The 24,049-nt window shown below is 36.4% G+C and overlaps 1 protein-coding gene across 1 annotated transcript; it reads right to left on the reverse strand.

Annotated features, from left to right (window-relative positions):
* Positions 1–3,845: 3,845 nt before the first annotated feature.
* Positions 3,846–22,443, reverse strand: NMBR (neuromedin B receptor). Its single transcript, XM_003986612.5, has 3 exons — positions 21,391–22,443; positions 8,191–8,539; positions 3,846–5,174 (listed from the first exon to the last, which is right to left on the reverse strand). The coding sequence occupies exons 1-3, from the start codon at positions 21,810–21,812 to the stop codon at positions 4,773–4,775; spliced, it is 1,173 nt and encodes a 390-aa protein (XP_003986661.1). The 5' UTR covers positions 21,813–22,443; the 3' UTR covers positions 3,846–4,772.
* Between the last annotated feature and the right edge of the window lie 1,606 nt (positions 22,444–24,049).

Genomic DNA, 24,049 nt, shown 5'->3' on the forward strand with positions numbered 1-24,049 from the left:
TATTTACTTACACCTTGCCCCTGGCTTTGAAAACGTTTAAGGAAAATGTGCACAAATATTAACTTATTTAAAGTTGAAATACACAAGCTTATTCTATTTTAAGAGAAGTTTAATGGCTGGAACATTTCATTTCTCAGAAACTTAGTGGAAATATTTCCTGTGTGTGCAATGAAGCCAGTAATAAAATATTAGTAAATGGAAAAATTATGCTTGTTCAAAATCCATTAACTGTTTTACAGCTCTATACAATCATATAAACATTTAAGACATGTTCTAACAAGCAAACAGTCAAATAAAATATGTGTTTTGGTATAAATAAGTTCCATTAATTTTTATTTTATCTCCTCTTTCTTTTTTTATAGGGCATGCACAAAATGGAGAAAGAAATTGGGGGCAGATATTATGAACCCACATTTTTGTGTATGAAATTATTTTTGTAAAGTATTCATATGGGTGACCCAGAATGTAAGCTATTATTCTTAGCCTGGAATGATAAAGGTAAACTCAAAGATCCATTTGTTTTTGTCCTCCATCATTGGGTAACCTCCACATTCCAGGGAAGAAAATGATGTCATGCTTATTTCTATCATCCAATGAATGAACTGAATTGCAGATTCCTGGCACTGTTGACTAACATAGAACATATGAATTTGAAGTCTTATAGACAAGAGTTCAATAAGCTCTTCCATTTGGTCTCCCTGCTTATTAACCCCCAACTTCCTCACCCAGAGAATGGGAATCAGAATAATGTGCCTTATAAACTGATGTGAGGCATTCCTGTAAAATATAGGATCTGGCACACAGTAATTCTTTAGTGAATTTTGTTACTTTACTACATGAGGAAAGAAAACTTTTAAATACAATAAGAGAAGCTACTCTTATTGAACACTTACTATTATGCCAGGAATCATGTGAGTACTTTACAGACATTACCCTATTCAACCTTTACAATATTGTTAACCCATTTTTCAAACAAGTGAGAGGCAGCATCCTCTGGTCCCAAGCATTGCAAAGATCCTATCATTTTCTAGTTCTTTTGAACTACACCTGGTTTAAAGAAGATATTAACGTATAAGGACATTCATCTACACTAAAAATAATAATTTGGTGGAATTTCCCTCCAATAAGGCAGATATTACCACACTAGACATAATTTTTTTCCTAATATTACCTTGAATTAAGATCCTACTAGATAGAGGGGCGCCTGGGTGGCGCAGTCGGTTAAGCGTCCGACTTCAGCCAGGTCATGATCTCGCGGTCCGTGAGTTCGAGCCCCGCGTCAGGCTCTGGGCTGATGGCTCAGAGCCTGGAGCCTGTTTCCGATTCTGTGTCTCCCTCTCTCTCTGCCCCTCCCCCGTTCATGCTCTGTCTCTCTCTGTCCCAAAAATAAATAAATGTTGAAAAAAAAAAATTTAAAAAAAAAAAAAAAAAGATCCTACTAGATAGAAATACACAAATCAGGAAATTTAATTACCTTTACAAAGATCTGTTTCACTCTTTGTTAACAGATTTGGGGGTTTGCATTTTTGTTCTACTTCTGACTAACATGCATAATTTGTTTGGTTTCCTTCTGTAGTTTGATTTCATAGAGAAATTTGGGGATTACTTCTTTAAACTCCACTCTCTGGAAATTAAAACAGTTTTCAAATGCCCAGAAATAAATTTAAATAGCTTGAAAATAAATATGTGAAGCACGTATAAAAAAACAACTAAACATATAAAACCCAACCAATGCCAAAGTTGAGTTCTTTTTTAAAATGAACTCAATCTCATATTCATGTGAGTGTATGTATGTGTGTATAAGGCATGAAGTTTTGTTTGACTTGAGAAGTATATGATAAAAGTAAATGTTAAATACTTGCCTTCATCGTGCTGTATATAGAATATATACTAATATCTTAATTCTCAGGCATCTATTCCCAAGAAAAGAAGTATTTGAGAAAATGGTACAATTCACAGGACTTCTTGAAAATGAGAAATTATTAAAGTTAGTGAGTGAATTAGGATTATAACCCAGCGGTAGAGTGCAACAGCCAAAGTTTGCATAGGGGCGCCTGGGTGGCTCAGTTGGTTAAGTGTCTGACTTCGGCTCAGGACATCTCGCGGTTCACGAGTTTGGGCCCTGAGTCTGGCTCTGTGCTGACAGCTCAGAGCCTGGAGCCTGCTTCAAATTCTGTGTCCCCCTCTCTCTCTGCCCCTCCCCTGCTCTTGCACTATCTCTGTTTCTCAAAAAATAAACATTAAAAAAAGTTTGCATAGATAATCCTCAACCTGTTTAATTTATGAACAGAGTTCTGAGTTTTGACAGATTCTCTACACGTCAGGGCTCAACAACTTTAAGAGAAAGTTTGATTTTCAGTAATAATAGTAACCAGAAAGAAAAATTTTAAATGCAGCCAATAAAATAAAGACTCAATAAATAAAATAAAGTAAAATAAAATAAAATGCACCTAAGAGTTTGATAATATTGATAATATTATATAATCAGGCATATAGCTATTTTTAAAATTCTTTAAAAGAGGAAAAACTGAAATTTGATACTATTATTACTCCATTAGTGTCATTACATAACATTTTTAACAAAATATGTATAAATAAAAAAAAGTTCTAAAATATCTCATGAAAAATGTTTTTAATTCCTAAAAAACAAATCAGATAACAGATTATATAAAAACTTATTCACTTAAACTTTAAATCTTAGGACTTTATAATTAAGATGTATAGATATCCCTTTAGCTTTATATATACATACATATATATATATATATAGTTTCATACATATATATATAGCATATGTATCTTGTAATATATATGTATATATCAGAAACTAAAAGAATCTTGCAAGATATATTTGCATATACCTTGCAATCTTTCCTAGATATACTTCTACTCTCAACTTAATACTAGCAAGGAGAAAGATTCTGCATGGACCAAGGATTACCCTTGGTTCTTTAGATTTTAATGGATGAGGCTTGAAAGACTCAAAGATACTCAGAATTCATGTAAAATTGGTGTGTAATATTTTGCACCTTTCTGATGAGTGGATTGACCACCTTTGCCAAGGTTAAGAACAAGTAATCGAGATAGAAGAGAGTTACAACTGAGTTGTAAAGGAATGGTGGTGCACGCACCATGGTAAGGCGTCTGGTTTCAGATATCACCTTCCCCACAAGGCTGTGTAACTCCTGTTTAACTTTCTTAATATTCCTGAGCCTCAATTTTCTAATCTATAAAATAAAGATAATGACAGCACATATTTCAGAGATAATTCCATGAAGTGAAGAAAGCCTAAGATCGGAGCTCTGGCAATGTGTTTATGTGATCGGGTAAAATTTGTAAAATTTACTAGTGTATTTCTTTAATAGACATATTCTTCGAATTGTGTAACTTTTCATACCCTACCAAATTTGATATTTCTCAGGGTTTATACTGAGTACTAAATTAGATATATAAAATAGGTAAAGCTTTAGGATTATGCCTAGAATTAGGAAAACACTTGATTCATGTTCATTACCATTATTATTATTATTATCATAGGTAATTTGCTTGTGTTTATTTTTCCCTTACTGCATACAATTATTTCACATCCTAAATAGTACAGCTTAAGGGTGTTTAAGAAAGAGCTCAGCTATGTAATATAATAAGAAAATGCAAAATATTAAAAAAAATAAACCTGTAAGTACCTTTGGAAAAAAAAAAAGAGCTCACCTAATTTGTAAAGAGAAAAAGTATATTAATAATTTATATTAGTATATATACTATTAATATACTTTGAATAACTAATAATTATAAAGTATATATATTAATTCAGATGTTAGATTTACTGATACAAATCTGAGAAAGGGTAGCTTTTAGAATTTAATCAAGACCATGCTTGCATTTTAGAGAAAACTCTAAGATGGTAAGTCAGAGGAAACTGTGGTACTATGCCAAATAAACTTGCTTAAATGAGATTTCACACACTTGTTAGGTGGCTATTGTAAGAGAAGACAAGTAAGTGACTGACCTCACCAGAATTACACTAATCTTCTCATATCTATACAGAAACATCGAAATGTTAAAGGACTTAGAAATGTATACACAAATGGCCATGCAATTTTCTGAATCATCATTTTGGGACATATGATACCTGCTTTACATCCATAATGTAAAATCATATTCATATGATATCTATTTTATTATTCATAATCAAATGGCATCATACCTTTTCATCACATACCTAAAAGTTACAGACATAAGCTATCTCTATAAATTATGATTAATCACACAAAGAATCACAATAAATGTTATTGACTTGTAATTAAGCTCTATCTTTTGAATTTTCTATTTTATTTAAATAAAGGAGATATATACATGCAGTGGTTATGAATAAAATTCACCAGGGAAATATGATTCCTTTTCCAAATAATAGGAATTTGAATATTTCCATCACTGAATCAAGTCAACATAGGAATACATTTCAAGATAAAACAAACTTAAGATAAATACATTAGAGTTGGCTCTAACAACAGCTTAAATCCTGAAGCAATATTGATTTATACACAAATAGAATTTCATTTGAATGACTTTTAGTGTGAGATATATATTTTTCAAGGCAAAATCCTGTTCAGAGAAGAATGCTAGCTGTGTTTGTCTTGCCTTTTCTGAGTCAATCATGAAATCGCTTGATGAACCAGCTGAGCAATAGTAAGAATGAGAAAATTATTTTTCTGCTCTGCTCCACAGAGATAGCAAGGTAAGTTCTTTCCAGGTAGTGAGTTGAATGGCTGAAATCACAGTGTCATTTCCTGCTTCATGCTGTTCCCATTTAGTAAAATAGAATTGGTCACCACGTTCTTAGCATTGCTTTTCAGAGATGTCATACGCACTGCAGAAGAGCTGAGAAGGTAGCTCGTTGATCTCTCTTGATAGGACTTCCTCCCACAACACAGCTGGCTATTGAAATGCCTCCTGAAGCTTTCACTGAGTAGATAGAGAGCAAATGGATTGACACAAGAATTGCAAAAGCTCAGAACTCGGGCAACTAAGGTGACAATCATGTGGCCTAGAGATGAGTCAATCTCATTATAGTTGAAAGACCTATACATGTAGAGAATGTGATTTGGAAACCAGCAGAAGACAAAGCAACCCACAAAGACCAGCACAATTTTAGCCAGGCGTTTCCGTGTTTCCATCTGCAAATACAAGCAAACAGTCCCTTTGGTTAAAATGAAAATGGAACCATCGACATGAGAAACATTGTGCAAAAGAAGTGAAACTTACCATAGCATGCAAATGCATCCCAAAATACAAAAACTATTTTCCTCAACAAAGTGATGATTTTAACAGTTCGACAAAGCTTATTTGGGTCACTATGCTCTTTCATTAAATATATTTAGCAATATGATTTTAAGCGTATATGGAATTTAATAAACAAAACAGATGAACATACAGGAAAGGGAAAAAGAGAAGGAGGCAAGCCATAAGAGACTCTTGATGACAGAAAACAAACTGAGGGTTAATGGAGGGAGGTGGGCAAGGGATGGGCTAAATGAGTGATGGGTATTAAGGAGGGCACTTGTGATGAGCACTGGGTGCCATATGTAAGTGATGGATCACTAACTTCTACTCCTGAAACCAATACTATACTATATGCGGACTAGAATTTAAATAAAAACTTGAAACTAACTAAATAAGTAAATAAAATAAAATTATTTGACAGCTTATGTAAGACCAGATGAGAAATTACTGATAAATGGCTATGTCTTCAAGCTAAACTGTGACCTATAAAAACTCTCTCTTTTTTTTTAACTACTTTCCTGTTGCTAAAGTCTTATTGTGTTCACTTTAAACATTAATCATTTCTGTTTGTATTAAATCCACTGAATTAATGAACCACAAAATATATTCGGTATTAGATTTTGTTTAAATCAGGGTAATTGAAATAAAGCATGACTTTTTAAATCCTTATTAAACACACACACAAACACCCACACAGACACACAAACAAAACTTGAGATTTCAACTTCTGACTCACATAAATCAAAACCATCTGACATAACTGTCAATCCTGTAAGTATTAACTATGTTAGATTACCTTTAAAAATAAAAGTACATTTTCTTTCTTTTCGTAAACTTTACATACTGTGTTTACTGTTTTATAGGAAACTCTTCAGGAATGTGATAAAGAGACAAAATTCAAATATTGGACATATATCTCTTCTAATCTAAAAATTATTTTCCAATATGTAGAGTTCAAGGTTTAGCTCGTATTTGTCTTACTTGTTTAAATATTTAAATACGGCAACATGAGTATGAAAACTTAGTTTATCAAAAGATATTGATAGGAGGCAAAATGATATATTCTGGGCTAAAACTACTGGTAGTCAACTAGAACATACCAAAACTGGAAAGGTTTACAATCCAAACATAACTGGTATTGGGGGGTAGTAGTGAGTGGCGACGGGGGCAACAAATAAAGGTGCAGTAAAGAAGAGGAATGACAAATGCTGTGGTCCAGATGTATCCCAGCGGCATGAGTTAAGCAACTTGACTGTAAGATAAATGTGAAATTTATATTACAAAGCAGTGTCCACACTAACAGGTGGAATATGGGTGGAAGAATTTCATGCCAGTCTGTGTCTGGAGACACACAGGCAGGCCGTCAGCACTGAGATTACTTCTCAGCAGATATCAAGCCCCGTTACCCAGCCAGGGTTATAAGTCCCAATAGAAAATTCACAAACACAAGGCAGAACTAAGACCATTTAAAAGAATAAAATAAAAGTGGAGGTTGGAAGGTGGGAGGAACTCGATTTTAGAAAACAAAGCAAAAACTCAAATACCCAAATTGAGATACAATTTGGATCACAGGGCAAAGGAAAAAGCGCAGTGAGTCTATGAACTGGATTTTTTGGCTATCATGAGGCTAGATATTTATTTTTACTCACCTATCTATGTATCTATCTATTTATTTATTTTAAAGTCTATTTATTTTGAGAGAGAGAGAACCAGCGGGGCAGGGGCAGAGAGAGAGGGGGAGAGAGAATCAAAAGTAGGCTCTGCCTTGACTGCAGGGAGCCCTATGCAGGGCTCACACTCACAAACTGTGAGATCAGGACCCGAGCTGAATTCGGACACTTAAGTGACTGAACCTCCCAGGCGCCCCACGATGCTAGATATTTAGATAATGAATGTATTAATTTATCTAACAACTATTTTAATGATTGGTTGATTTTTTAGCTTTCAAAAAAGATGTGGATCTCTGATTCTGATGGTCATCAATAAATAGAGGTTACCTTCCATGCAAGAAACCCTTCCAGATTCTGCTGTTGCTGAAGTGTGCAAAGCCCCAGACTGTGCCTCCAACTACAGCCCAGCAAATTTTAATGATCTGCCATTCAACTTGCCTTTAACTTGGTGAAGGACACCCATCATATCCCTGTACCTACAGAACCTTTTGGAAGAGGTTCTTCGCTAAAAATACACAAATGCACAACTTGAAACTGTCCCACTAGAACAATATTTCCATCTCTTTGTGGATTAACACAACTGGTTTTACCTTAAGTTAGTGTCTCTGAGTATTTTCTAAGGAAGAAAGACTACATAAGGTGCATACTGTAATTTTTTAATTAATATATAATTTTTATAGGAAAAGCTATAATGCTGAGTTAGAGAAAGTACAACTTCAGCATCAACCACCTCTTGATCACTCTCACCTTTGTTCTCTACCTTCTGTTCCCAGAGCCCCATTCTGGCATCCTACCAAACCTCATCCCCAGATCCTAGGTCCTTTCCTGATGAATTCTTGTCCCAGACTTTCTGTCATCCTTAATGGGCTAATGGGAGAATAGACAATAATTAAATAAATTCAGAGTTAATTTTCTGGTTTATTATGTTGTTTTTTGCATGAACATTTGCTGGTAAGGAAAAGCCTTCAAAGACATTAAATTTTAATAGCTGTAGGCCCAGATGGCAGATATGCTGGACCTCAGTGGGCTTTTACAAAGCTCTGACATGGCCACATACTGGAGATGCCCTCCCCTCCTTCTCCCACCCCAACATCTCCTCTAGTTCAGGCTAATGCTTGTGCCAGTGCCCTGGGATTCTGTTCTAACCATTCATGGTATTGAGAACCCATGCCATAGAACAGCAGACAGCAGTTATTGCATCTGACCCACACACCCCCACCCACACACCTAACAAGCTTACCTGTTTTTTGGTATGTTCATTGTATTCTCCAGGAAGATTATGTGCACTTTTAATTAAGGTCTTTGCAATATGATAATAATAAACGCTAATAATAGCAAGTGGTATGAGGAAATAGACCAAGAAGATGAGCACTGAATGAATCTTTGGGTGTAATTCATCCGTCTGAGGGTAGGGTACACACGCCGTGAAGCTGCCATTTTCAACGCCCTCAATTCGCGTCACTTCCGAAAACACGGCTTCCGGAAGCGCCAGCAGCACGGAGACCACCCAGATCCCCACCACCTTGACGCAGGTCCACAGCAACGCCCGGGACGTCTGGATGTCCATGGGGTTGACGATGGCTCTGTACCTGGGAAGACAACATGACTCATATTACTCTCTTAGAAAGAAAAATGTAAAGGAGAAAGAGGAAGGAAGGGAGGGAAGGAAGGAAGGAAGGAAGGAAGGAAGGAAGGAAGGAAGGAGAGATCCTACTGGCTGAGAGAGAGGTGCTAAAACTCTGTTATTCCCTAGCTGTTTTGCAGTATATGGAATACTTAAAATCTCTGATGTCTGTCTACAAGACATTCCATAGCTTATTAGCACAGAAGACGGAGAAAGGAAAAGATTTTAAATTGTCATTCCTCAAATTCCATTAATTTGCTTACCTCTTTTGCAAGTATTTTTCTAAATCACACATAGTACAAGTATCATCAGTTATTGAATATTTTCATTTTTTTCATTTAAATCACTGCATTTTCAAAAAACTATCACTGCTATAATTGCAATAATAGACAGAAACCCTAAAATATAAGATGTCTACAAAATAATGTTACCAACTTCTATTTTGCTGCTCTTCACCTTCTGTGACTTAGTCTCCCACTTTTTTTCCCTAAGGGCATTAGTAAACCTTAAAGACTGGGATTTTCTCCATAATTCAATCATAAGAACTGAAAGAACTGAAGATGAAATCACATCCTGTCTTTGTAGCTGAAATTTATTTCCTGTTGACACCTCATGAAAACCTCTCTCTTCCTATATAACACCATCATAATGGTAAAGGAACCACACTCCAGGACACAAGGGCTTAAAGAATATAAACAGCTAACTCAATCACACACTTTAGGGTGATCATAATGCAAACAAACCAAAATTATATGTGAACATCAAGTTATTTATATTTTTCTGAAAGTATTTCAGGTTATAGGACACCTAGGAGGTTAACATGATACAGTAAAAAATTATTTTAGCCAAACAAACCTGAGCCATTTTCTTAACTCTAATATCCTTTGGAAAAATCACTTAAGGTCTTTTTCTTCATCTGTAAGGTGGGGATAAAAACATTTTTCTCAAAGTTTTGTGATAAAAAAAAATGGAGAGACTACCTATTACTGTGCCTGCCAACTAGCAGATACTAACCATGCCATGACTCTATACCTTCTCCTTATTTACAGTTGATTTAGAATGCTGTTCTAAAAATTCAGAATACTTCAAGCAACAGAACAAGCAGATAAGGTCTGAGGTTCTGTAAAGATGTTTCCCATTGCCCAGAAGAGAGAAACAGCTCCTGGCCTCAATATCTCTCTGAGGGGAACCTCTCTTTCTTCTTCCTAATTTGCGTCAAGCATCATTCCCAGACCCTCAATCAGAGAAAGACAGTTTGCATTTTGATCTAGAGAGTCTACCCCTGTATACCAGGACACATATAAAGCTTAAAGTAGAGCAACAGCAAAGGGCCTCAACACCAAATTAAATAAAGTAGCGAACATACTGCATTTGCTTCACCTAGACTTTGCACGTGGCAGAAAAAAGTAGGCATGTGTTTCCCACCCCCCCCCACTTCTGCTTAATTACATGTTCAGAAGAAAGTAAAAGTCGAATTACAATCGGTAACTAGAATTAGCTGTTTTTTTCTGTTTCTTTTTAATGTTTATTAGCTTAATACATTCAAAGAGGTGGGGTTTTTTGTTTATTTTGTTTTGTTTTTAATCAGAGAACACTAAGAGCCTGTAAAGAATAAGAAAAGCAGGACCTGATTTCATTTCAGGTCCTGCTCCTGAGTTGCACCAAATTTCATATCATTACCTCCATATGTCTAAGAAATGTCCTTCTGCCACTATCTCCTGAATTAAATATTGTAGACATTTGCTCTTGACATCCTATTATGGAAGTTGAAGATTTTCTCTCTTATATACTTCTATCTCTCCCATTACCAACTTCCTAATTCAGTAAATTATATTAAATGTTTATAAAATAGTGACTAGATTGTTATTATGACCAACCAAATATCTCTTACTGTAGAATTAAGTAATATATTGTTTTCTTTCCTAAACATGTCTTCAATTTACCTACAGTTGCTACTTGATCTTTTTTTGGCATAATTTTCCCTGTACCTGAATTTACTTCTTTCTAACTGTTTTTTTACCATCTTGCTTTATAATTGGAGTCTCAGTACTTGAATCTAATTCCTCCTTCACTTTATCAAGCTCATCTCCACCTTCTTATTGGTTTTACTTTCTAAGATGCTTTATTAGCCTTAGCGTCCATTCTTTCTTATAATTTTTTTTTATTTCCACCATTAGATTTTTAAATGTGTTTTTCAGTTTTATTTTGAGAGAGAGAATATCCCAAGCAGGCTCCACATTTCGTGTGGAGTCCAATGGTGGGCTCGACAACCCTGGATCATGACCTGAGCTGAAACTAAGAGTCAGATGATCAACTGACTGAGCCACCCAGTCAGTGGTCCCTCTGCTATCATATATTTAATTTCTAGAAGTTCTTCTTTTGCAAGTGAATAGATCATTAGAAGAACTGTTCCCTTTATGGATTCAAGTAACTATATTTTAGTACCAATATACATTATTTTCACTTGTGGATTCATTTTTTTCTTATTTCATCTTCAGATATCTCTCTTTGCCTTTTTTTTTTGGCATTAATTACAATGATGTTATTGGAATTCATGGAAATATAATTAAATCCGATTTTTAAACAAACCAAAAACGAACCAATACACTTAAAGATATTTATTTGGTGGTGTGTTTGCTTGGCTTCTTTATGCTGGAATTTCTCCTCAAAAGTTAGGTATCTACTACCTCCCAATTCCTGTTTAAGATCAAAGTGCCAAAAAGCCAATCACAAATTCTTTTGTACGTAGAGGAGATGGAGAAAGAGCAGGAAAGTTTTGGGGGGTGATGGTTACCAAAAATTAATCAATTAATTAGCCTTCCTTGTTATGTTGTCAGAAAACTCAAAGAATATTCTGAACTCTCCTTTGTGGACTTAAAAAGGAGGAAAACGTCACTCCCCTATTCCCATTCCCACCTTATCTCTAAGCTCATAAACAGAAAGCATGTTGGGGAAACTGCAAAGAGGAATGGAAGTTATACCTCCTTCATTGTAATAACATTGCCAATAGCATGCTGCTAACATTGTAATAACAGAGCTGTAGCAACAGCTCTTGGATTCTTGGTTTAGGGGAAGTAAGAAACCTAGTTGGAGTGTAAGGAAGGGGTAGAGAAGGCCTTTTCGACAGGGACAGTTCTTAGCCATGTCCTGCAGGAAAGGGAAATAAACTTTGGATCTTCTTGTAAATGATATACATTTGCTAGAAAGGGGAGTATTGACAATTCTATAAAGCTGGAAATTATAGTTTAAAGCAACAGATTAGTGAAGCATCAATATTAGTCCTTAACCATGGTTTATAATTGTCAGAGAAGAAGGTTTACACCAGTGTTTCATGTGCATCTTTGAAAGGATAAAAGGTAAAACAGTACAGAGCAAATATGGACATGTTTAATCATCCTTTATTTAAAAATTTATGGGGGCGCCTGGGTGGCTCAGTCGGTTGAGCATCCGACTTCAGCTCAGGTCACAATCTTGCGGTCCGTGAGTTCGAGCCCCGCGTCAGGCTCTGGGCTGATGGCTCGGAGCCTGGAACCTGCTTCCGATTCTGTGTCTCCCTCTCTCTCTGTCCCTCCCCCATTCATGCTCTGTCTCTCTCTGTCTCAAAAATAAATAAACGTTAAAAAAATTTTTTTTTAATTTATGAAAATATAGGAATGAGGGGTGTCTGGGTGGCTCAGTCAGTTAAGCGTCTGACTCTTGGTTTTGGCTCAGGTCATGGTCTCACATTTTGTGGATCTGAGTCCCACATTGGATTCTGCACTGACAGTGCAGAGCCTGCTTGGGATTCTCTCTCTCTTTCTCTCTCTGCCCCTCCCCCCTCAAAATAAATAAACATTTAAAAAATATAGGAATGAAACAGTCCCTCAGTATGAAAACTATCTCATTAAATTTAGTAGCATAATACATATGTGTGAAAAGTTATGTTTGTTTTCTTTTAGACAGTCTCAGAAAGGTATCCTTAATTGAAAACTTAAAAAATAATGAATCAAAAGGGATTAAAGAAAACATAATCACCATTCATGTATTAAATATCAATAAATACATATGCTTCTTCATTAATTTCTGTTTTGAATCTTGCACTTACCATATCTGTATATAGTCTAAATTTAATGTAAGGGATAATGAAATGTCATTGTATTAAAATACATATAATGAAAATTAGATCAATTTTAGCTCATATAAAGTCATCTCAATTTCTCAAAATCTCCTTCTACACATTTCTGCACACATACTAGTTAGACTATCCATAATCTTTTTTTTTTTTTTTTTTTGCTTGTCATTCCTTCATTTATAAGAGGCCAACAAAGAGTTTAAATGTGAACAATCTGACCAAGGAGAGAAAGATATCACAAAAGCAAGAGAAAGAGGAAATTTCAAAAAGAAGTGTAGACCTCTGTGTCAAATGCTCCTTAAAGATAAAAACAAAAACAAAAACCTCCTTTGAAACTGGAGCCTATGTCTTACTCATTGTTGTATCTAAAGGCATAACAATGCCTGACCCACAGTCATTTCTCAGTAAACGTTTGTTGGACTAATAGGGAAATGTGGTCCGAGCAGCAAGGAGATTGCTTATTAAGACAGTTTTGGAAGAGTGGGATGGTCATCAGGTATTAGGTTGAGATGAAAATGATGTCAGGGATGGAGACAAAGTCTAGTGAAGCCCAAGCTGGATCAATATTCAGAACCACCTAGAGAGCTGAAGAAAGATAGAGTCTTAGGTTTCTCTCCAGACTTACACATTCTCTAAGATATAGAATGTGAGGCTCTACATTTTACTAAGATTTTCAAATGGTTCTGAATATAAACCAGGTTCAGAAACCACTTTTCAAGTAGATTGACTGTGGCACTAAGCATCTTTCTGCAAGACCCCTGTGAGCTTGTCTGGTGCAAAGGACATATGTTCAGCAGTAGAGAGTTTCTGGAATCCAGCAAAAGTTCAGCGTTAAGAACTAGATGCCTGCCCTTTATAATATGTCACATCATGTTTTAAAAAGTATTTATAGCTCACAGCAGTAAAATTTATTCTGAATAAAATTACTAAATTTATTATTTAAAATATCTATTCACAATCATAGAACAGAATGTCTAAAATGATAATCTTTTAAAAATAATGTAGTAAGTGGGATGTCACCTTGGAAAAAATGAAAAATACTGGATTCAATTACAGAGGGCTCAGTAATTCCATTTGACACAAATGGATTTACCCTCTGGCCAAATCACTTTGTTCTTAACCCATTAAAGTGTGTGACTTAAATGACACATGAAAGTCTCATGAGAAGGGGAATGACAATGACAAGTCATGTTGATGAAGGCAACAGGTTGGAACTAGCCAGTCTATGATTAAAGGAATTGGGGAAGGGCTATAGAAGGTAGAGAGATCACCTTCATTAATTTTACAATAGGCTCATTTTGCACCCCACTTTACTGCCTATTATCTAATAATTAACTGCATATGTGAATAAATATTGTTTTGAATTAATGGGTCACTTGTCATCCTGACACATAGATGACATAGCAGAAGTAGTTACACAGCAACCTACTGTTTATGTTAATTATGTTAATTATGTTCATGTTAATTATGTCATTTGATAAAATAATCCTGTGTAGTAAAATTGATTGGTGTACCCATTTTACAGAAAAGCTCATTGAGACTATGGGATTAAGTGATGTTGAAATAACCACAGAGCCAGTAGGCAGATGACTTAGAATTCGCACAAGACTATCTTGTGACTTCAGATTCTATATTTTTCAGCTATGGCACATCACAGAGAATGCAACTGAAGAATTAAATTCTTTACCTCTTCTACCCATTTTCTCTTAAAATGTGATTCTTTTCCAAAAATTAACTTAAATTAAATCACAATTATTAAAATTTCATTTTCAAAATATTCTTCTCAAATTTCCACAAATGATAAAAGTAAAGAAGCTCTACATTGAAAGTTGAAAAAATATTCTTGTTTGTTTATTTTAGAGAGGAAAAGAGTGAGCAAGCACATTCACACACTCAAGTAAGTTGGACGGGCAGAGAGAGGAGCAGAAAGGGAAGAGAGAATCTTAAGCTCAGGTCCATCTGATGGAGATGTGGGGCTCCATCTCATGACTGTGAGATGACCTGAGCCAAAATCAAGAGTGGGACGCTCAACCGACTGAGCCACCCAGGAATCCCTTGAAAAAAATATTCTTAATGAAAATCTGCAGAAGAAAAAAATCAAAACTTAATTGCACATATATTAATGAAGATAAGGACTTGGGATAAATAAATGTTTAATGTTTATTCTTGTTCCCCTTGAAGATCCATGAATAACTGGAAATAGAAAATACTGCCCGGCACATCAATAAATCAGTGGCTTTCACAAAGATGGGCTATGAGCCTAATAGCATTGAATATTTTGTATCAATAATTAAAGCAATAAGTTAAAAGACAGTTCATTAAGCTTGAACCTAGCAATATTAAGCTCGGTCATCACTTTGGAGCTTGGACTGAAACTGAAAATAACTTTGGTCATACAGAAACCAGTAAGAATACAGGAATAAAAACAACAAACAATTAAAAAGGGAAATGTAATGAAGACGTGTATCTTTTTGTATAGAAAAATAAACAAACTTTCCAAATACCAAAGTTGTCAGTATATTTGGTATGTGGGTGGGTTCTCCATAGAGCTTACAATAATCTACTAGTTACATAAATATTATCTAAAACCTACATACTATTTCACAAGTAAAAGTAATAATGGAAAGTAAATACACAAATATAGCATATAACTATCTCGTACTGAATATTTGATCAACACCTTCTAAAAGAGAATCATCTACAACCCATATCAGCATCAACTTTTCTAGAAATGCAGTAAGTAAAAGTAAGGACTAACTAAAAAACTTTAAGTAAGAACTTATTGAATGGAATATTACACAGCCGTAAAGAATGAGATCATGCTATTTGTGACAACATGGATGGACATAGAAGGTATTATACTAAATGAAATAAGACATATGAGAAAGACAAATACCATATGATTTCATGCATGTGTGGATTCTAAAAAACAAAACAAATGAATAAAAAAACAAACAGAATCAGATCTACAAATACAAAGAATGAGCTGATGGGTGCCAGAGGGAAGAGGGGTGGGAGATGAGCAAAATGGATAAGGAGAGTGGGAGATAGAGGCTTCCAGTTATGCGATGAATGTCACGGGAATAAAAAGAACAGCAGAGGGAATATAGTCAACAGTATTGTAATAGCATTGCACAGTGACAGATGACAGCTACACTCGTGGTAAGGATAACATAACGTATAGAGAAGCTGACTCACTATGTGGTACACCTGAAACTAATACAACATTGTTTGCCAACTATGCTCAAATTTTAATTTTTTTTTAAAGAGCTTGTTGAGAATGAAAAAATAAGAATGCAATTAAAACTATTAAAGACCTTGGAGATCGGTCAATCCTCCTGAGGAATCAGCAACCAAAGGACCAATGCAAATTGTTATTTTTGTTCTTTAAACACACAAACAGGAAGTGTACTGGTGGGACAGCTAACAATAGGGAAAGTGTTGAACTTCTCTGACTTCCTGGCTCAACTGGAGCAGATGGCCCCTTATTTAAATGCCCCACCACAGGCAAAAGACTGACAAGGTACACCGTAGAGAGTGTTTCCACTGAGAAGTGGACCAAATAGAATCAGCGTAAGTGACTGAAAGACTTGTTGCAACGTGGAGGGCAGTGATAGAGCCCCAGAGACAGAACTCACCGTTCAGCTGCCTCACCAATATAGTGTCTCTTCTCCTCTTTGGGCCTTTCTCCACTCAATACTCAGGGAGGGAAATAAGATCCTATCTACAGTCTCTTGGCTCTACAGTTGAAGACATTATTCTTATTTTGCAAATGAGGAAAATACTGCCTTATGAGCATGTGTTTTGCACTATTTTATCGTCTCCAACTAGAACATTGGAACCTAACAGATACAGGATTAGCACCCACATGTCCGGGGCATCCCTCCTTAGTTATAGTGTGTCCCAAAAGTTTCAGACCAAGGTGCATGAATAATCTTCAAAAACTATAAAGTAGTACACAAGTTATGGCAATAGTATGAATATTGTGAGAATTATACAGCCTCTCCAATGTCTCAGATTCCTTCTAAAGAGAAGGAGAAAAGACATAAGCTAGAAGGATTTGAGACTAATGAATAAAAGATATCTGAGTTATTGGAGTCAAAGATAGCAACTTTTATTCAACAAAAAAAACCATATAAATTCAGATTAAAAACTGATACACTAAGTGCAGATTTCAATTTATCCTGTTTTATGACTACATAAAAATAACAGCTGAGCACTTCTTATGAAAAATTATCCTTTTTGCATTGGCAGCTAGAAAGTTCACAAACATGTGACTCACATTTGTGACAGTATAGGTCACCTTATAGTCTTCAACTTTTATTTTTCCTCTCCCTGGATTTCCTCCCTTTTTTATATCTGTTGTGTGTTGTTTGTATCTTTGTTTTTAAGCTCCCTTAAATTCTTTTTGGAACAAGTTGAAAATAAAAAAAGTCCTTGCTCTGGTAAAATGGGTTATCTGTAGGGTGAGTGTGGAGTATTCTCTTAGGTAGGTATGGCCAATCTGAACTCCCCAGAAGAGTTTAGAAACACACTCTGAGTGCTAATCTCAGCACCGAGAAGTAAGGGCTTCTCAGCATACTATCCAGGGCTCCAGACCAAAGGAGAAAACATCCCTAGTGGGGCCAGCTGGTTAATCAGTACCTGAGCTTCACTCAGGAGTTTTGGTGAAAACCCAGAAAACAGATTATGGCATTCCCTCCCATCACTGGACTAAGACTCATAAAAATGCTTCTGAAGGCCTTGGGACTGTTAGATCCACGGCGTACATTTGATCTGTTTCAATATTTTAACAAATAATTATACCGAAGAGAATATCTGTTTGCATTGGTGTAATATCCAAATAATGTTAATGATTCAAGGTTCATCATACCTAACAGAACTAGCTTAGTTATGGAATTAAATCTGATTATCCTAACTTGCAACTAAAAGCTTGAAATCATTAATATGTTAACACTTTAGTTAGATTTGGCAAAAAATTGTGTTTGCATTCAATCCAACATTGGCTATTCAATACCAGAAAAACAACATAATCTGATACATTAAATTAATATTAATTGCATTTTTATTATTTTATAGGTTTTTAATATTTAATTTAAAAATGCATTTTAGGGGCGCCTGGGTGGCTCAGTCGGTTAAGCGGCCAACTTCGGCTCAGGTCATGATTTCGTGGTCCGTGAGTTCGAGACCCACGTCGGGCTCTGTGCTGACAGCTCAGAGACTGGAGCCTGTTTCAGATTCTGTGTCTCCCTCTCTCTGACCCTCCCCCGTTCATGCTCTGTCTCTCTCTGTCTCTCTCTGTCTCAAAAATAAATAAACATTAAAAAAAATTTTTTAAATAAAAAATAAAAATGCATTTTAATTAACAGTTGTATTTAAAAAATAAGAAGAATTGAGCCTAGTTTTACATTGGTAAATACATAAAATTATTAAGTTTATAGTTCAGCCCTAGGAATCTGGGAAATTTTTCCTCTAAAGGAAAGAGGAGAACTCATTCTCAAAAGTTATTTGCATTTTAATTAGGGGTTTTTAGAGGCCAAAAGGTCTTCAGGAATCAAAGAAATTATATCCTAAGTTTGGAAATGAAGCCACTGTAATAGATAGTGATGGAGATACCTGTAAGCCAACCACAATCAAAGTATGTTTATGGGATCCCACCTGCTCAGTATCCCAGCGTGTGTGTGTGTGTGTGTGTGTGTGTGTGTGTGTATGAAAAACTGTTAAAAACATAATACCACAGAGAATATGCACATGCCTTTAATCAGCTATTTCATGTGAGCAAGCAAACAAGTACATTTTCAAAATATAAAAAAAATCATCAAGATAAAAGTAGAAAATAAACTAAAATCACCAGACTCACCATCTCGGATCGGGCCCTGTCTCTCCTCCTCCACTGGGGTTATGAAATGCCCCTGAGGCACATCTACAGTGGACACAAAAGACCTTTCCTATGGATGTACCCGTTGAAACTTCTCAAAAAAGCTTGGCAATTCAAGGAATAATAATCTCAAGAACCAAAAGTGTCACCCACCCAACACTTTGGTCATATCGAACAAGGTGATTTAAGCCCCAAGGTTGGTTCATAAATATTATATTTCTTATTTCAGTCTCTGCTCTCCGGTGATGCTGATATCGATGCTCTATAACACTGAAGTCCACTTCACATTGGGATGTGCTTTCTGAAATAGAATGATCTTCCTGTTTCTTTTTCTACATTACAGTGATTTCTACTTCTATACTCTATTTTCTTAAGGAAAGACATTGAAGCCATCTAATGAAGATAGGATATTTGGTTTAATGAACAATTGAATTTGTTGCTTAAAAAGTTTTCCTATTGCCACTACCACTACTTAATTTTGAATTTTTATGATATTCTTTCCTTTTGTTGAATCTAATGAATCAGCTTTCGAAATCATTATTCCTTTTGTACTCTTGGGTGCTTTGCTTTAAATTGAATTTTTCAGTCTATTTACCATTAAATAGGAAAAATCATTAATAATTTCTTAGGCCTGGAAAAGTAATACTGTGGCTTAATGGTAAAGAGTATGGACTTTGAATTGAGCTCAAATGTTGGCTCCATCACTGTGAGATCATGAAAATGTTGCTTAATTTCAAGGCTTAGATTTCTTCACTTTAAAATAGTAATAATAATAATGCCTGCTTCATAGTATTGTGAGGGTAATAAACTCACACACAGAAAAGCACAGTGCTAAGTACAGTTAGTCCTCTACTTGTTTCCAAATTCACAGGAAATCCAAACATTTGGTGAGATAAAATGGGAGGAGATTAAATACTTATCAACACTTGATCACTATGTTCTGGAAGAAAAATAGAAATGTAGACAATATATAGCAGAACGTTTCCAAACCACTTTAATTGACTATTGGAATGTATTGGGTAATTTCATCACCAGTGATTCCAGTTCTTTAATTTATATTTCCAAAACACACAACGTAGAATGTGGACCAAGCAGAAGAGGCAACCCACCTTTCTTTATCCTTATTATTAAAGTATCCACGCTGCATTTACAAAGTACATGATATATATAACAGAGCAAAAAGGTCAGTAAATACATGAGTAATAGCATGTTCTCAGACCTTGGTCAGAGCCAGCCAATTTACCTGTGGGTCTCCATGACAATAGATTGAGAAAAATGGCATAAAATAAACTCTAGCCCTGGATCTTGCTGCTAGCAGAAATCAAAGCACAATGATAGTAACTTTAACTATTGTATTCATAGCTATTCAATATGTTTTATTCTAATTATTAAGTAGTATTCTTTTAACTTTCTAATTAAAATGGGTCCTATAAAGAGGGGCAGCTAAACTAAAAAGTCATATTTTAATTACAGGGTTCAAAAAACTGTATAAAAGGTAATAGAAATAGTGTCATCTTAGCAAAATGAGGTACATATAATTTACTCAAAGGCACCCATTTTTATAGGAATGTGGTTTTAGAAAGAATATGACACAAACTAAAAAGCCAATAATATTTGGTTTAAAAAGACAGAAGCTCTCAACTCGCCAGTGATTGTTGTCTTTCCTTCAACAAAGATTAACTCTTCAATGCCAGAGTGATGAAAAGGCATTAATGCAAATACCAGGACACTTAGATGGAGTCATTTTCCACTCATAACATGTAAATTGAAGAAGAGGAGTGCATCCACCACCTTAATCATCCAAGTTCAATTGTTTATCTAGATAGCTTAAGTCAACACCCCATCCCGAAGAGAATTAAACCAGGGCTCCATGCACAGTTGCCTAATAGGACATTTTGTCCGCACCCCCATGCAGACATTTCTTCTGCTTAAATGCGGGAAAGCATGATGATAGAGAGACTGAGGGAGAGGCATGGACCAGCAGTCAGCAGTCCTGGATTCTCCAGCCTGCCCTGCCAGCGGGATTCACGTTCCCTGGGCCTCAATATCTCACCTCAACACCTAAAAAATGACATGGTTGAACTTAGTTGGTCTGCAAGGTAAAATACTAGACCTGTCTCACCTTTAAAATATGTGAAAAGCAAGTTTGATATCAAATTTGTATTTTTACACCACCATTTTAAGATACTAAAATTCAGTACCTACCTGTTTGCAGGGGAGGGGATCACTTAACTTGAGGCATTAAAGCAAGAATGTGTAGTCAACTGTCTGAAGAGCATTTACTAGTGTAGTTGTTTGACTTGGAATAAATAACAGAATTTGGTTAATAAGTATAAATGATGTTTCCCCATATTTGAAAAAAAAAAAAACTCAACATCAAACACTTTCCTAATATTAAGTTAGACATTCTTACCTATTGACTGAACAAGGAAAGTGCACTTGTAAGATTTTAGCACACACGGAAAGCTCCTACGCGATAGGTGCCCTGTTGCCCAATTATTCTATGGCTTTTCTATGAAATAGACAGTAAAGATTTTCAGAGTGTGTGCAGGGGAGGAGGGAGACTAGGCTATGCAATGTTAGAACTACTTTCAAACTAACACAATGTTAATTATTTTTAAAAGAATATTTTTCTTATATATTTTTTCAACCTTCACAACTCAGTCCGTTTTTAACTCCTTTCACTCCAGTTCCCAGATACACTCTCTCTCCCTCTCTCCCTGCCCACCTGCGGGCTTTCCTTTCTCCCTCCCCCCCCCCCCCCCCACCAGGGGCACCCCTGCCCCTCTGCGCCGCTTTTCCAGGCCACCACTACCTGCGCCCTTACCTGTCGGCGCTGAGGGCGGTGAGAGTGAACACGGAAACCCCCACCGAGGTGAGCTGGATGACCGGGATCAGTTTGCAGCCCACCTTCCCGAACATCCACTCGTCAAAGAAGTAGCGCGAGGCATCCACCGGGACGCAGGTGAGCAGCAGCATCAAGTCCCCGGCGGCCAGGTTAGAGATGAAGATGTTGGGGGCGCTCCTCATGGCGCTGTTGCTCATGAAGATCTTCACCAGCATGATGTTGCCTAGCAAGCCCACCGCGATGATGAGCAGGTAGAGGGACGGGATCGCACAGCGGATCGCGAACTTGGCGCTCGTCCCGTCGGCGGCGGCCAGCAAGTCCCCCTCGGACACCCCGGGAACGAAGCCGCTCTGATTCGCGCCTGCGGTCTGGGAGAGGTTGCAGAGAGACTTGGGGGGCATGTTCTCCTTTCCAGGACAGTCCGCTGGGTTTTCATGCGCCCAGGTGCTCTGAAAAGTGCAACACCCACTTGGCCTTAATCAGTTTCCCTCTCACGGGGACAAGTTTACCGTCTGGGGAGAGCGAGTCACGCTGCCGCGTCCAGAAGAGGATCGGGCCTTGGGGAGAAGTGTGCCCACGCTTCGGGGCTTCACTTCTGGAAGGGGCACATGGCTTCCGCTGGCTCCGAATTTAAAAAAAAAAAAAAAGGCAGAGCAATTGCGTCTTCGTTCCAGTCTTCAACGGTTTATTCCCTTTCAAAGAGGAACCAGTCCTTTTGTGAACAAAGATTTTTTTCCCTCCGGAATTAAAAAAAGTACCTGCCGGACAGTTCGCGGGGAGGGGAAGAAGTCACCTTGTCCTTGCCCAGCGATCCGCAGGTGAAACCCTGGGGGCGGCAGGCACTTTGCTCTTAGCACAGTTTTGCTCTCGTTTCTGCAGTGCCTGCCGTAATGTGCGGAATTGGAGGGGATCTGAGTCCTCTCTCGCTCATTCTGCGCCCCTACATAGTTACATCCTTACCCGCCTCCAAGCGGGAGGAGCCCCAATTTGCAATCCTCAGGATTCAGGGGCTGAGCTGTCAAGGCCTTGGCCCTGTAACACTGAATTTAGGAAAGACAATGAGTGACAAAGGACGGAATAAATGAACGGAATTCCGCAACCCCCCCCCCCCCACACACACACACTCTCTTCTTTTCTGATCCATTTTTCTCACCCCAAAGATGGAAACTCTTTCCAACAGCTGCATATTAGTTTTAAACATATTGACTGAAATATAGCATGCATAAAGTACACACTTCTTAAATGTACAGCTTAATGTAATCACCATTCAGAACCTACAATCTAGCTGCTATCTCTTGAAATAACCACTATTTATTCTGCCTTTTATCATCTAAGATTAGTTTGCTGCTTTTGAGCATCCTATAAACGGAACCATAAGTGTTTAATCTTGTGTCCAGTTTCTTTCAGTTAACATTGCATCTGTGAGACCCACTCATGATTTTGTGTGTAGCATTTTTTCATTGTTGCGTAGTATTCCAGTATAAATATACCCACTGTATTTATCCCTTCTAATGAAGACATTTGTATTCTCCATAGTTTTAGCTGATTTGGACAATGTTTCCATAAATACTCTTTGCCTGTCTTCTGGTGCATATTTGAATCCACATGTAGATTTCTTAGGTCACAATGATTGAATATGTTCAACTTTAGCAGAAATGGGAAATTTTCCAAAGTGAATTCCGCTTTTTTTTTTCCTTCTGGAAACTTGCTGGACGATATCTATTAAGGCTGAACATACATATGCCTATGATTGGGCAAGGCTTCCCCTAAATACATCCTTGATATATACGTAATACACTATTTTTTAGTTTCAGCTATACAATAGAGTGATTTAACAATTCCATATGTTAGTCAGTGCTCATCCTAATAAGTGTACTCTTTAATCCCCATCACTGACAACGTTGCTTTAAATAGGGTGTTCCTAAAATCAAAATGCCTTTCCAAATTCACACTATCTGAGTTTAATGTAATCTTCTCAGAAGTGGCACAGTTCTGAAGTGAGCCAACTAACACTCTTCATTAGGAAAAACATTAGGCAGGTTCTTGGTAATTAAAGAAGAAAATTATGTGATAAAAAGAAAATTAGTCAAGAACTACCTACAATGATGTAGCCAGAAGCTAATGAAATGTGCCAACCCATTTCTAAAATGTACACTTTTTTTTCAGATGTTTCTGACCAAGAACAGCATCTAATTATCGTAGTTCCATTAGACAAGTTAAACATTTGCACTATAATGAATTGTATGTTTTTTAACTCGATTACAAGTCTTTACTATACTCTCCTTGGATTTCATTACTTGAAATAATTTGTTATTAGGTTAAGTTTGGCTAAATAAAATAAGTTTGGATATATGTATATAAATCACAATTTTTATAAGTCACTTTTATATATCATATATCAAGGCCATTCATATTACCTATTTCATGTCTCTAGGAATTTTATCTTCAAAGTTATTTAAATTTTGTCTTTTAACATCCAACCTTATTATGTGAAGTAAATTAACTACTAAAGCAATCTACATTATGAAATCTCTCACTTTCAACCTGCAACTATCCCATTTTAACCTATTTTATATGAAAATATATTATACTCTAAATTGCTCTATGAATATCTGTATTCTCCTCCAATTGTGTCTGT

This window comes from Felis catus, chromosome B2 (assembly GCF_018350175.1).
Source record: "Felis catus isolate Fca126 chromosome B2, F.catus_Fca126_mat1.0, whole genome shotgun sequence".
NCBI lineage: Eukaryota > Metazoa > Chordata > Mammalia > Carnivora > Felidae > Felis > Felis catus.